The 15,789-nt window shown below is 36.1% G+C and overlaps 1 protein-coding gene across 4 annotated transcripts in view; it reads right to left on the bottom strand.

Moving 5' to 3' along the window:
- Positions 1-15,789, bottom strand: part of DIAPH2 (diaphanous related formin 2) — a 231,672-nt gene that overhangs the window by 196,781 nt on the left and 19,102 nt on the right. For 3 of the 4 annotated variants that reach the window (XM_061359689.1, XM_061359690.1, XM_061359692.1), the window contains 8 exons: positions 14,868-15,044; positions 13,320-13,424; positions 9,094-9,114; positions 3,632-3,771; positions 3,205-3,279; positions 3,053-3,122; positions 1,608-1,744; positions 347-455 (listed from right to left, as the gene is read on the bottom strand). In XM_061359689.1, the coding sequence (XP_061215673.1) occupies positions 347-455; positions 1,608-1,744; positions 3,053-3,122; positions 3,205-3,279; positions 3,632-3,771; positions 9,094-9,114; positions 13,320-13,424; positions 14,868-15,044 (834 nt within the window). The remainder of the gene's footprint in view (positions 1-346; positions 456-1,607; positions 1,745-3,052; positions 3,123-3,204; positions 3,280-3,631; positions 3,772-9,093; positions 9,115-13,319; positions 13,425-14,867; positions 15,045-15,789) is intronic. The other variant, XM_061359691.1, reaches the window with a different exon arrangement.

The following is a 15,789-nucleotide window of genomic DNA, read 5'->3' as shown; positions in this document are numbered from 1 at the left end:
AAGATTAAGCAGTGACAGCAAAATATTTTCATAGATTTATGACATGAGCATTAAATCTGGCATCCAAGAAAAGGAATAATACCAATTACTCTTTTATTAAGGTCAAGGCTTTTTAACCCAGTTTTGGGGACAAGAGAGTGAGTTTCTCAATTTCACACCATTAACAATTAGAATATCTAGTATCATCAGGCCATTTATACCAGATTTTTGTCTTTTACTGAACACTGCAGTAACTGCATTAAAAGACTTGGCTGGTAAATAATTTATGTGTCATACAGTAATACAGTCTTCTAGTATTTTAGACTATTTTGGAAGCACTAGTAAGCATACAAAGAAGTAAACCCACCTGCAGCTGTAAGAACTCATGGTTTTCCAGTCCTTCAACAATCTGAGAAAAACGTTCCCTGTTGTGCCTTTCAGCAGCAGTTGTTATAGCACCTAAAAGCTTGTCCAGACTAAAAGAAAGATAAAAGTGTCAGAAAGCATACCAGGGCCAGCTTTCTCATTTTAAAGATACTTAACCCACTATTTAAACAACTGAAGACTTAAATGCATTCAGATTGTATGCCACTGCACTAATTTACATCTATCGGTATGAAGTCGAAAACAAACCAAGAGCTAAGTGTTAAAAATATCTACAAGATTCACATTGAATTAAAGAAAAAGTGAATAAATGTCTCAGTTATCGTGACATTCAGCTAAAAAACAATCAGGGAGGGGAAAAAAATTAATACCTTAGGAAGACTGTGCACTAAGTACTAGCTGACATATTTAACATCTGGGAATTCTAATACATTGTCTTTTAAGAAACCGAGCTGGTTTTATCAGTTTATTGCATAGAAGACACAGTTTGCTGGTTTTAACCTTCAGTACACTACAACACTTGATAATTCAAAGCAAATGTATGACAACTGATCTTTGTTTTAAAAAGCTCATGGACATGTACTACATAACTCCATGCAAAACTTCAGCTATAAATGCAAGCTTTTTGCCCCTGACAAATTTGTTATGCTTGGGTAAACAGGTGATATTTTAATTAAATCCATACATCTATTTCTCTATTATTATCTTCTAAACTACTGAAAAACCTTAACATGTGGTGTCAAATCAGTAATTTTCAACCATAATTAGAAGTTCATCTCCCCTCCCCATAACAGTAAGCTCAATAGAACCCTATGCTAACACACACCGTTCTCAAGTGGCTTCAAATCTGACAGCTCTCCTCATTGCAAGTCAAGGTTCACAATTCCTCATCACACTCAGAGATGTATGAAATAACTTATTGTCAGCATCCATATATGAACAGTTATGGCTCATTAAGTCTTCCCTCCTCTGTAGTGAACAATTGCAGTTCTTTCAGACATTCCACTTAAGCCACAGTTTGTAGCTCTCTGCTCATTTGTTTTTATTTGATACTGTATTAATGTATCAGAACAGGGAAAAGTCTCTTTTCATTTAAAGTACACTAAGAAAAGACAGGTTACATTTGTTTCACTGACAAGTTTTTTCACCTGTGTCCAAACTGACAACTCCTGAGCATTCCAAAGGGAAAAAAAAACAAGGGGTGGGGATGGTGGGATGGTGATGTGTTTCAATATATTACTCACATGTTTTCCTCTCCAACAATGCAGAGAGCAGAAAGTATTTTCACCGTTTCAGTCATCATGTGTGGTTGCTTTGGATCAATTGCTCTTGATAACAGCAAGAGACTTCTTTCATCTCCTAGAATCCTTTGCAATCCGTACTTAAAGAAACAAAAAGCTTACAGTGAAAAGACTGTATTTGCATTCAATACTCATAATCATCTTTGGGCTTCAGATCCTTAGGAATCCTCATGCACACAACCCCATAGGAAGTTGGGCAGCACTCTACTAAAACCTCCTGGCCATTAGCACTTAGGGACACAAGTTAGTCTTACCCATCTTATATTTGAGGCTTTCTTCTATGAAAGAGAGCAAGTTAGCTACTAAGGAAGTTAGCTTATCTTTCAAATTCAGGTATCCGCTAGAACACAAACCAGCTTTTGTTTTCTATCAATATCTGAAACGCCTCGAGTATGAAGAATTACTTCATCTTTTTTCCTGTAACTGTAACAGCTCCTTGCAAGCCAAAATAGTATTTTGTACGTGATGACCAATAAAGGTCAAAATTATTTTTTGAAACAACTATCTTCTTTTATTTATTGTACTTCCCATCTCACTTTCTGTATAGATTAACCAAAAAAACCTTACACATTACATTTATGTAAATTATAGCATTATTTTCCATTTTAATTATGTACAGGATAGTTGGCAAATCAGCTATGTAACGGTTTAAATTTACACTGTCTGTAAGTGTAGGGATAGCAGGGGAAAGTACGCGGCCATTAAGTTTACAGACGAACTGCTTTGTGAGATTTTACTCAACTGAGTTAACAGTAGTTTAAGTAACTGTAATGCATGGTTGTATTTACTAGAAGGAGAAAAGGATAAAACATTGTAACAACACTGTAGATGTTGCTATGAATAGAGCAAAACAAGTTCAACACATCAGCTTCTAGAGACAGTACTTACACTGTGAACTAGGAAGCCAGGTTAGAAACAAGTTATACACAGCTTAAACTACACAATTTTTACCCTTTACCCATTACCTACCAATTGTGAAATTCCAACTATAAAGATATTACATCATACACAATTTAAAATCAGATGAAGAGTAATTTATATAAACAATCATGTATTGACATGTATTTTTAGAAACAATTATTTTCCTTTTCCATTTCACAAGCAATCAATTTCCAAATTCACTTACCTGAAATCCATACTATCATCCTCTGGCAAATATTTTACTTCCAAAAAATCAGTCATATTTAACAAAAGACAAAAATGCATACTGAGAAAGGTTTATGAACAAGATCCTCAATAAAAAGTTTAAGACCTGTGCTTCCAAAGAGTCACCTGACACTGGATATAAAAGCTTTCCTTTCTTTTCTGAGATTCAACATGCTACAGAGATCTTTAAGCCAACAAAACCCAGTCATACTAGAAGCATATGATTTTAAAATATTTCTTACTTTATTGTTCATAAATGCTTTGAGGCACTGGATAAGTTTGTGTTGATTCTTCTTATCGATACTTTCTTGCCTTGAAAGAGAGAAAGAAAATAACGTAAGCACAATCTTCACAAGTTCCCCCACCCCTGCCTTCCAATGATCCCAATGCTTACTGTTTCTTGTCCAGAAGCTTTTCCAACACATCCAACAGAAGCCCAAGACCTTCATGTCCAAAGTTATTAACCCAGCTGGAAAAACGAAGAAAGGTGCTTTTAATTATTTCTTAAGCAAAGGTACAACTTGCTGAGTTATGTCTCTAGTACCGTTCGTACATGTCTCCATACACTGCTGTAAGTCCCACTTCCTGGGTAGACCTGACCACCCATTAAACAACTACAAGTTGGTACGAACCACTGTGAAAGGTGAGAAGATACTGCAGCCAGTCACAAACATTTCACTCACCCTTTTGCAGTGTGCTGACAACTACTTTTCTGTGCCAACAAGAACTACTATAATTGCTCTGGTTTCAAAAAACAACCCCACAAGTCTTCACTGCTTAGTAAAACCATGATGACAACTACAGCAGAAATCATTACTTACCTGACTGGATTGCTAGTCAGAGACACTCTCAAAGACTCTAGACAATTAAGAAGCTTTTCCTCTGAAATTCCAGATCGCAATTCATGAATATATTCCTGTGATGACAGGGTGCATTCATGCTTGCTGTTTTTCAGTCCACCCTATCACAGAAGACAGAATGCTGCTTAATGTTCTATTGATCACACCAGTGTGCAGATGATAATATGTACAGCCAGTATTTCCACATGAACTTTAAAACCACTGTTTCCCTGTATAACTATTAAGGACACCTAACTTGACCTTGACTTGTTTTAAGTGTTTAATAGTTTAGGTTTTGCATTACAAAGGTAAATATTTTTCTGGAATCTTCTTTACTTCTTAAACTGCATGTACTACATCTGGGATATAAAAACTTTATTCCATCATTCAGTTGTACTGACATGTTTAATTGCTACTCATTCATTTACATCTACTTCACACCACCATATTAGAAACCATAAACAGACACACAAACCCCTCACATTTGTTATTAAACTTCTCTGATCATTCCCACTGTACTTGTCTTCCATTTCAAAAAAGCTGTGCACTATCACTATATCCTGACTCTAAAACTTAAAAAGAAAGGAATAAGATAAGCTACTGAAAATTGCTTTGAAGAGGAGCTGCTATCCACCTACTGTTAAATTGGTGCTTTTAAAAATCATGCAACTGTATGACTTTGATTTCTTGCTGTACCATAATTCTATGTCTGGCTGCTAATAAAGATCTCTGGAGGATCTTGTTTGCTACAAAAGAATCATGTAAAAGACTTGAAGAAGAGCTCATCTCCCAGCTGAAGAGCCATTACAGAAGAATAACTACCTACAAGGTATTTGAGTATTAAAATACACGATAATCAGTTTTTAGAGCTGTAGTATTCAGAACCATGAACAATACACAAAACATTTTACCAAAGGGTGCAACTAATCTTTTGTGCAGCTCTGACAAGTTGCAGACAAGTAGGTTTATCTCAAAGAGTGCTTATGATTAATATGCTGGTCCTAAAGCTCCTTAGCTCTAAATAGTCTGCTGAAGAGAACCTGATAAAGATGTCATGGGTGTAAAGGCAAAATGAAAAGCCCCTGACCCAGAACAGGATTTATATGTATTTGGTTTTAATTGTATCAAAGTTCTCTGACTACTGTAATCTTCTAATTGTCTCTCCTCCCAAAAGCTACACTTTTAATGATGTTTCAAATTTGCTCTATTCAAATTCTTACCATTCATTTGCCAAAGATGACAGTGAGTATGGCTGATAACAAAATTACTTCTCGACATTTAAGTTAATAATTTTGACCTACATACATTCCGGTACTAATACATCTAACGGAACTAGGTAAGCGTCCACAACATACTTTCAGGTTGGTTGTCCTCACCTCAGCAAAACAAAAACCTGACACAGACTGTAAATGCATTAAAACAGTGTCCTCTGGACAGTGTCAACAAATTTGAAGATGCTTCTTGCTGACATGCATAGCACCTTTAGCTGGACAACACATGCCAGTTAGACATCAAAGGACCAAGACAAACAAAGATGAGTAAATACAGTATAAAGAAACTACAGCCTGTCACTATCAACCTCCTAAATAAATAGATGCTCTTCCACCAGAAGAAAAAAAAAATAAATGAGTGGAGGTTATCTTTATAAGAGAAGAAACTAAATCAGGGAAGTATATCAGCGCTTCGTAGAATGGTAAGGATTGGAAAGGACCTTAAGATCATCTAACACATTAAAAATCATCATAGTTCAGGTGATGATATAAAGATCGAAAGGTGAAGAATTAGGAAACAGGAAGCTCTTTGTGCCTTTCACAGCACTGGATGCAAACTGTAAAAGATATGTGTAACTAGTACACTATCTACAGAACACTGGATACAGTTTTTGTCATTTCAGACAACAGCCATTGCCCAAACCCCAGGAGTGAAACAACAGAACATGACCACTGCTGTAAACACAGAATCCACAAAGAAATGAGATAATGGCAACTTCAATCAAATGCCGTTACATGGTAAGCTAGACCCTAAAAAGCATTCTAGAATGCAAGAAGTATTTGTCTTTTCAGAGAGCTTATTTCCTGGTTTGCTTCAACGGTAGCCTGCCGTAAGCTCCAAAGGAGATTCCTATTCAGATGAGGCACTTAAGGTCTTTGCTACCTTTTCTTTCATATTCAAACCAAGGTGATCTTGTCTCCTCTTTCCATGTGTTCAGGACTTTAATGAATCCCTACTCCTCTGTCTAGCCCCTAGCTTCCAGAAGACTCCCTCAAAAACAGTTAACGGAGGACTTAACAGCAATATCTCCTAAGACTCTTTACCATGCCTTACAGTACAGGCATACTTCTTTGTTGTTCCTATGACTAAGCACCTTTGAATGCACAGCCATAAAGAACCATCCTGTTCTTCAGAGATCATCACTAAAGATGGCTCATAAATCAAATCTATTCTCAAAACCTTTCACCCAGATACTCCAGTCATGCTAGAGAATTCTCAGCTTAACAGGACTACTTCCTGTTATTTTCTGAAATCAGCTTTTCAGTCTCAATCCATTCTTACCTCCAGCCATTATAGCTAGAATGCTACAAGCAGGTGCTATTTTTCTTTTAATTCCCAATTAAAAGCAAGTTTGATTGGAATACTGTTTTCAACTAATGCTATGCCTTGACATGGATCAGATTTTAGTATTTAAGTTTCTCATTTACTTTGAAGTAAAAGGTTTCAATAAGAGATATGTTTTATGTAAGAGCATCTAATAAAGACAAAGGGAAAAGCAAAGTACAAGGAACATCAGAAGTCCCACACCAGATACTCAGACATTCTGTCTGCTTGGTGGTAAAGAACTGTGGAGCTCAGCTGAACCAAATGGATGAGCTGTAATAGTTAAAATACAAGATCAGAAAAACCTGTACTCCTGTTTGAGGCACCAGACAATTCAGACCTCATCAGAAGTCAGGCTAAAGCCAGGATCAGCTGAAGAAGGTAAAGTCTGTTACTTCCATGAGAGTGTTTACTTCAATGAGGATGTTAGCAGCCAGCACACCAAATAAAAACCTCACAATATCACAGGTGCTCACTTCTATCCAATTCACCATACCTGTTCCATACCTTGGAAAACGAGTCACTCCTTAGACAGAAACAAGTAACTGGTACCAGCATAGTTATTAATGAAGTGGGAGTAATAACTCGGACTTTTCCCCTTGCCAATGACTAATTGGAAAGTTTTTGCATACTCAGTATTAATCCAATTCTATTTCTATCTCAAGCACAATATTTTCATTAGAATATAACAACAAAGTCAGACAAGTTGACTCTATGATTCTATGATTCTCCTGAAATAGCAATTCTAAGTCTACACAGTTCATGTCCACTCCACCCTGTAGATATTAACTAAACACATTAATTCAAGCCATTAAAAACAAAATTAACAAAATAATCCTAATTTAGATTTAATGCCCTAAAGATAAACAGAAGAAGCACAGCTGCCATTTCTGTGCCATTATCACAATCTATAAAAGCACAGAAAGGTCACTATGCAGGCAACTAAAATGACAAGTGGGCATCAGGGTTTGAGAGACCCAAGTAAAACTCACAAGTCTTAACTCCCCATTAACAGACAAACCTCTTCTCTGGAATTGTTACTACAAGCCAGAAGTACTAGAATCAACAGCCCTAAATGCTTCTCTTCCCCTCCCAAAGTAAATCTGTAAATCTTCAGGGAAATAAATACATATGCCAGCAGGTGCTATCAACTCCCAAAAGACGAATCCTATAAAAACACACTGAGAAGGAACACACCAAGATGCATGCAATCCTTAAGCAGTAACATGCAGAAACCATACTCTAAAAGCAGCATTTCTTGTTTTACCATTTTGCAAGTTATCTGTGCAAAAACATGCTTTTGACTCACAACTACTCTTGCTCTACATCAGACCCCAAATTAAAAGGCATGGGGAGGAAGACATATTACAGAGTTTCTCCACTACCCATTCTGCATATATCAGTTTCCTTTATAAAGTAATCTCTTGCAAAGCAGCTGCTCAGGCTAATTCATGTCATAAAGAAACTACATAGCAATAGGAATTATTTGTAAGTGGGTTTAGCGCACTGAAATGGAGAATTACTGATTTTTCCCCCAAAAAATCAAATACCTTTAAATACCTTCACTATGCTTACCTATTTTCTTAATCAGCATAAGAACCAGTACTGTTTATGAAACTAAAACGTACTGGTGAATACAGACAGAAAAGTCCACTTCAAGACTACTCTGAATGAAACAAACCCAACAGCAATTTCTTTATGCCTACATGCTATATCCTTATATAAAAAGTACAGCTGAGGTCATGATTAGACAGCTTTAAATCATAGGTTGTTCTTTATTATTTTTACTACAAAATCTAAGTACTGCTAAATATCATCTGTAGTAAACCTTGCAGTACCTGAAAAGCCTGGTTTGAGTGCAATCAAGAATAAAGTCCATCCATAATTAAAAAGAACATCTTTGCTTCCAGTCATCATTTAAAATAAGTATGTAATTATTTTCTTTTAATACATATTTAATACAAAAATATGTATGTAATTAAAATACCTTTTTTCCCCAGGAAACAAACATTTGCTGATTTCAGCACAACAAATAAAGTCCCAAATACTTGTTAAAAACAAAAAATCGCTAAATTTAACCACAACAACATAAAGTGTAGCTGAGCACTTAATAAAAGTTATGCTGTGGTGCTCCCATCTTATGCTTATTAACTGACCTTCTGAAACCTCTATATTAATCTCAGTCTCACTCCAATACACAGCTGCTGACATTTCCATGACAAGCTATGAGTACTACTAGGTCTTGGGACATAAAAAAGTTACACATCTAATATGATTAAGTAAGCCAAATACTGTAAATTTAAAGTCTCAAGTGATTGCTTCAATTAAAAGCAAGTTAGCCTGAATTATTGGCTCACAGTGAACAGATGAGTACCCAGTGAGTCTCCAGAAATTGGAAATAGATGCCTGAAAACTTAGTAACAGGTCCCTCAAAAGTGCAATCAATGTTCTTATACTAGTAAGATAAATGTGACTGAGGTAACTAGTAGTTATTTTGATACACCAAGGACTTGACTATAGAATCATAGAATGGTCTGGGCTGGAAAGGACCTTAAGATCATCAGGTTCCAACCCCACCTGCCATGGGCAGGGACACCTCACACTAGACCATGTTGCCCAAGACTCCATCCAACCTGGCCTTGAACACTGCCAGGGATAGAGCATTTACCACTTCTCAGGGCAACCTGTTCCATTGCCTCACCACCCCCACAGAAAATAACTTCTTCCTTACATCTAACCTGAACTTCCCCACTGATAATTAAAGATCCAAGTCCAAAATATTTGAGCCTAATCTCTCAAAAATTATGTGTATTCATGAGAAAAAACAAAACTATCATGTTCATACTCACCGGAACTTTACTTCCGACTATCTGCATGCAGTGGTCAGCCAAGAGAGGTTATTGTGTAAAAAAGATAATAATAATACATAAATAAACACAGCAATGTACTTAGTAGGATGTAGCATCACACAATCTTAAAGTGCTTAATCATTAGTACTAGCAGTTACATTCTTTTATTACTTTATCCAACTGTTAAAGAGTTACAGCTTCGCAACAGGAAAACAATAGTTCTACTGGAGGAGAAATCATTTGAAATTCTTATGTTCCGCTGCTCAATCATCAGCATTTTACACATTTAGAAACAAATAACTAAATACCTCACTTAACATCTACGTCTTGAAAGATTAATAGGTATGCCAGCTTGCTAAAATTATCCCATCAGATATTTTCTATATGACACTGAGAAGAAACAAATGGCATACTGACTTCCTTGTACATAGAACAATTTAATTATTATGGAGCTTTTGATCTAGTTAGATGATGTCATCACTGAATTTAATTAAGTTTTCATCATCAAAACCATAGCCTACAGTTATAAATCTAACTTGCATTTCATGAAAGCTCCTATGGCATTTTTCTTCAACTGCTCAGTATGGATGCTTTTAATTACATGGATAATTAGGCAGTGATTTCCAGAATGACATCTCCTTTTTACCATGGAACAGCATCTCTGCATATTCATGAACAAGAAGCTGACTTTAAACAGAAGAAACTCTGCAGAAAGGCAGCACACCTCTGCCCTGTTCTATCAACTCTGCACAAATGTTGTGCCCATGTTCCTGTGAATACCAGTACTATAGACATCTGCTGAAATACTGTAGGTTTTCCCTCCCTTGTCAGCCCTTTGCTGCAATCTGAAAGCAGCCACTTAATTGAATAACCACTTTTACCTGATAAAGGGCCTGAGATAGTAAGATTTTGTTCAGAGATCTCAATTTGATTGTATCTGTTCAGCCTCCACCTGCTTCATACTCCACCTTTATCTCTTCCGTTACTCTTTTAGGAAGTCTTTCACAAGACAGAAGACCCTGCAAGTCTTTCATAATCACCTCTCCCCATTCCTGATGAGGCTTCCTCGAGAAGCACAAGATGGACGGTCATCACCAGACAATCTCTGGCATGAGCTGTCGCTAAGTTCAATTATGAAACAGAATTCTGAGCTTTCACCATTTCCCCAGTGTAATTTCCATAGGCAACAACGCTTCTCTGAGCAAGAGAAGGAATCAGAAGCACAGATAACCGCTTCACATGAAAAAATCCAGGTTTTAGCTTCCTCCCCGCAAGGAAAAGGAAAGCTTTTATTCACCCATTGAAAAAGAAGGTTTCTTTCCCCCTCAGAACTCTGAAGACAGCAGGTTTTTCAGAAAAGCATGGTCAACATGCTGCAGATGGTACACAAGGCAGAGAAAAGGAAGCACCAAATCGAAAAATCATTTGGTTAAGATGACATCAGCAAGTGACTGATGTTCAAATGAGTGGACAGAGCTCAAAAGCCTAACCAAAACAAACTTCAACTCGAAGAAAAGTTGCATCAAGTGTGTTTCGTGAGCTCTAAGCAGAAGAAAAAGCCCAAGTATTTTCAGTATTAAAAAAAAAGGAAGACAGATGAACAGTTATCTGTGACAAAAGAAAAAGGTAGAAAGTTGTAAGAAAGTTTGTTTTGAATGTGATCAGCATTTTCATGGAAGACAAGCCTGAAGGAGGCCTGAAGAAAAGAAATTTTGACAATTCATGATGCAGTAAAAGCTGGTTAGGGCTCAAACAGTGAAAATGAGGGTTTGCTTTAAGATCCCAATCGACATTTTACAATTGAGCTCTGCTTTTTCTACTTTTTAGATCAGTTAAGATGATAGCTATTTAAAAGGTAAATTAGAGTAGTGCGCTACAGAAAGGTCATTTATATTTCTGAAAAACCTTCAATTACTCCATTCAAATGCCACGATTCAATTACAGGTGGACTTCCTAAAGTACATGAACTTCCATTCAAGCCCTTTTTCCATTACAGAAATCATTTCACATATGGATCAAACATCCATACTGGCGCTGCCTTCAGTTCAAAGCCACATGCATGTATGAGGACATTTTGGGATGGTTTTTGATCATTTTTTTAATGTTAGTACATTTTAGCAACATATCTGCAGCTTTGTTAAGTTTCCCATGCTGCAGCACAGACAGTGGCAGTAATGCAATCTGTTAAAGTTGTCAGCAGTTAGACATGCAATGGCAGCCATGCTCTCCTTACTCAGAGATGAAGTTATGGTACTTGAGGCAACTACATTTCAGTATTAGTATATATAAGAGATCACCATCGTCCAGCTACTTTTTGGGAAAGGGTTGCAAGTACTTCCATTGTACAGGTTTCTAGTGCTTCAATATTTATGCTTACTAAGAAAGATTTAAAATTTATCATTGATCAAGTGAAGACCAAAACCTTAAAACACATAATCAACAGTTCCCAAAGACAGTGTAAGCAAAGTATATTAAAAGCAAATTGCATAATATTCACTGCATAAGCTTGAGTAATTCTCCAATAACTTGCATGTTTAGCTAGAGCATACTTTAAGCACTGGCTTCCTTCCAGGACAGAATAAAGGACTGTGGATTTCGTTTAAGATGAACTCATGCAGAAACATCACTCCTCTCAAATGCAGATCCATAATTTCATATTATAATGCAAGGTTTTCCTCACCTCAGTTTATAATGTTTAATGAAAAGAATTTGCATTTAATAATTGCACGTCATTGTAGTTTTAATTATTTAAAATTTAACTCTGCAGAGCTTATTTTAAAGGTTCAAATAAGACAAATCAATTTTACTGCTTGGAGCCCACAGTTATAGATTCATTAGGCAAATACCAACATAATCTTATCTGCTACTTCTATCACTAAGAAACAAATTATTACTTAATGCTATCTGTATGTAGTGCTCCAACTCAGCTCTGCAGAACTGCTAGCAGTGCTGCCATTATGCATTTTACCAATTATTCCATACACAGTCTTCATTTCCAGTAACCTTTATTCCACACTATAACTTAGGAGTGAAAAAAAAAAAAAGATGAGATTCATCCTCATCTCCAAATAAAATCATGTGCATTACCTAATTTTATTGAAAAACTATGCTAAAAGCAAATTTTATCACTTGAAGCATACTACTGCCCCTTGGATACCCAAAGCTACACACACACACTTCCCCCTGATACTGCAATACATACAGTTCCTCAGAATTCACCACTAGCTGCTTTAGTTATTTATAGAACAAATAGTACACAAATTGGGACAAAATCTGTTTCTATGAAAATCACAATAAAAATACACGTTTTATCCGACATGCATGAATTTCTGTGGCAAATTCTCCCTTTACATGGTAAGAACTATATGTGCCATACTTATTTTTAACAGAAATACCATCACTGATGTATTTTATAACCAATTAGTACTAATAGTCCCACTGCAGAGAATAAATTGTATGTCGTCACTATATGAAATTGTATTTCTCAACCCCAAATGATGGGGCTTCTTGTCAGTCTCATACACTTCAGGCACCACGAAAGAGACTTCAAAAATTCTGCGTGAAGGATCCATAAACAAAGGGCTAATTCATCAACTTAAGTATGGAAAATGACCAAGATGATTTAAAGGTCTGAATATATGTTTTCTACTCAACATATAATTTGAAAGTTATTTGCAGACCATCTTTTCACTAAAGGAATCATTTTATTTTCCTTCAGAACCTTTGTTAGCGATTTAAGCCAGTGACAGTGTTCAACATGCTCTAAACTAAAACACTGACTTGACTTCAATTTTAAATACTCGCTATATTTTGACTCCTTCATTTTAACACTGCAAGTCGTACATCTAGTATGTATGTCATTGCTGAAATCATGAATTCATGCTACCCCTTCCAAAAACTTCTGTTACCACTAATTGTAACATGAAGTCCATTGAAATGAACTCTGGTTTCATCTATTACCCTACATCATTGGATTTGCAATATCTTGTGGTTTACAAGAAACCATCAAGTTTTTACATTGCCCAACAGCTGAAATACCAGCTAACCCTTCAGATGCAGCTGTAAGCATTTAAGTGTATTAGCAAGTACAGATTCATTTCTTTTTTCTCCTACCACTCTTAGAAGATAAATCCAGACCAAAACCATGAAAGTTTCAAGCTTGAAAAACTAACACTCGCAAAGCTAAGCTCCTTACTTTCACATGTCTTGGAGAGGTGACTACTTACGGATTTGGCAGTTGCAGAAATGTACTGGATAACCATCTCACGTTTTGTGCTCAAGTCTTTATCTCTTAAAGGAGCTTTCCGTTCTTCATTTAGATTCATGTCTTCCTGCAAAGAAACAGGCCACACAACATCAAGTCTATTTCATCCTTTTTACTAGCTTTTGGGGTTTTAAATACTCCTCTTCTTCTACAAACGGCGCATTTTTAAACAAGCAGAAATCACATTTTCCAGCTTATCGGCATTTGTGTATTTCTAAGCCTCCCAATTTTCTCATTTTATTCTGTCACTTCGAGTGTTCACAGTTTTCAGGACTTAAATTTGTAATTGCATCAAGGGTAGTTACCCTTCATGAAATCTGGCTCAAGAAATAAAACTAGAGGATGAACCCCAAAATTCTACACCTCAAGTTGATCAGTTAAGTGTTAACTCTTGTAAAGTTCCTGTGGTTTTTTATAAAACCTTATCACAATACACCATTCCTGCACTAACTAACTATAAGGCTGTTATTACCTGGATTATTAGCTTGTGGTAGGGAATAGATGTGAAGGTGTTCCAATTGATGTATTTAAAACAAACCTCAAAATCCAAATATTCTGGTAGATTAAATCTTTATACGCCTGTTTCAACGATTAACCACAACAAAGTCATTACTAGTCAAGACTAGTCTTCCTATTAAAACTGAAAGTAACTTCAAACTAGCAACTGAAACCACATTTTTCAAGGAATTACTAGTCTCTAGAAGACAGACCTATTGCCTGCCTCAATGAACATTACTTGGAAAAGTTAAAAATTGATCTCTTAATTTAACAAGCAAATCAAGCAAGTATTTATTAACCCTTACCCAATCTTCCAAAAGAGATTCACAACTTCATTGAACAGAATAGATCTACATAGTGAAACAGGCCAGTTCTTAGTCCATAATGACTGTATGGAAGTTAATAATAATTTTAAAGGATAAAACAGGAAACTAGCTTTACCAATAGTCAAAAGACTGCCATTTCCAATACTTTATGTATCAACACCAATGTGAACTGCACAACTGAAACACACCTACTTCAAATGTTTCTTTCTCAGTACTAATCAAAAAGCTTGCTTGTGAATAGAATACAAACCTTGACAGAAAATACTCAAAACTGTACAAAAATTCAGCTTTCTAAGCATTAAGATTTTACTAATGGAAGTTACTGTTTTCCAAGGGTATTTACGTAAGTCTATTAACATCTATCCTTCAGCAGCAGTATCTAACTACAGCAACTAAGGTCTATAGAGGTTATCTTACTGAAGCAATCAACAGCTTAAGATTTTCATTTTTGGTTTTTTTTGACTTTGCTTTGACTGTAGAAGTAGACCAAGTAATTATAACATACATAGTACCAGCATTCTGAGTTATTCAATTGTTCATGTGCCAATTTAGAGAGGTCTCCCAGGCCTATGCTGTGCCCTCCCAAGTACCTAATACTTCAAAAATGACATATTAATATCACTACTACATAATTAATTCCAACATGAAAACAAAACCTCATAAAATGATGTAGCACATCATCTTACCATCATTTTTTCAAAGAGATCCATAACTTCTTTTTCTGATAAGTTCAAGCAACGCTCATCAACAAGTGCCTGAGCAAGTGGGATTTCACTTATAGAAGGTTGAGAGTCAATAGGATGCTGAATGAGAGGTTTCTCTTTTTTCACTGCTGATCTTCTGAGGCTTGTTATTCTGTCACGCTGCAAAGACATCCATTTAAAAATAAGCAGAAATAGAAATATGGGAAAGCAGCCAATTACATGGCAGTAACACACACATTTTTAGTTAATCCAAGCAGCAGAGTTAAAACTCAAACTGAACTGTAAGTAAAAATACTCTAACAGTCAGAGATTACTTTCCATAGACAACATTTAAGGCAAATTCATGACAGGTCACATGCAAAAGGGATATAATTTCTCACAGTTTCGAAAGTATACCAACTACATTAAACTCTTAGCATTGCAAAATCTTGAGTTCATCTTCTCACACTACTCCCTAATTATCCTGATAGTGAATAAATATGGTACCACAAAGGTAATGTCCAAGCGGTCCTTCACCTGAAGAGCTATAAGTCTTTGGAGGACAACTGAAAAAGCCAGCGTTGGGAAGGAGGTACTCACAAGTTCATCAGGCTTATAAAAAATTCCTGCTAAAGTAGAATAAAGTTTGTAGAGGAATTAATGCTCCAAGTATAGTTCACAATTCCTTGACATGTTTTTGAGTACGAACTCCTGAAATTAGTGCTTACTTTTAAAAAGCAAGGTAATGGATTACCCACATAGAAGCAGCCACCCATAGTTAAATACACAGAACAGACATTAGTGAAAGCATGTCAGACAGTCTGCAGTGACGTTTCACTGGTTAAGGCTGACTTGGTTTATACCTTATACCAAACCCCCCACCTTTTTGTTTTTAAAGCATGCTTACTCAGTTAATTTGTTAATA

This window comes from Neopsephotus bourkii, unplaced genomic scaffold, assembly GCF_033783945.1.
Source record: "Neopsephotus bourkii isolate Nb327-2 ecotype Australia unplaced genomic scaffold, CSIRO-AGI_Nbou_v1 NB_991, whole genome shotgun sequence".
NCBI classification, from domain to species: Eukaryota; Metazoa; Chordata; class Aves; order Psittaciformes; family Psittacidae; genus Neopsephotus; species Neopsephotus bourkii.
This window is presented reverse-complemented; position numbering and strand designations above follow the sequence as displayed.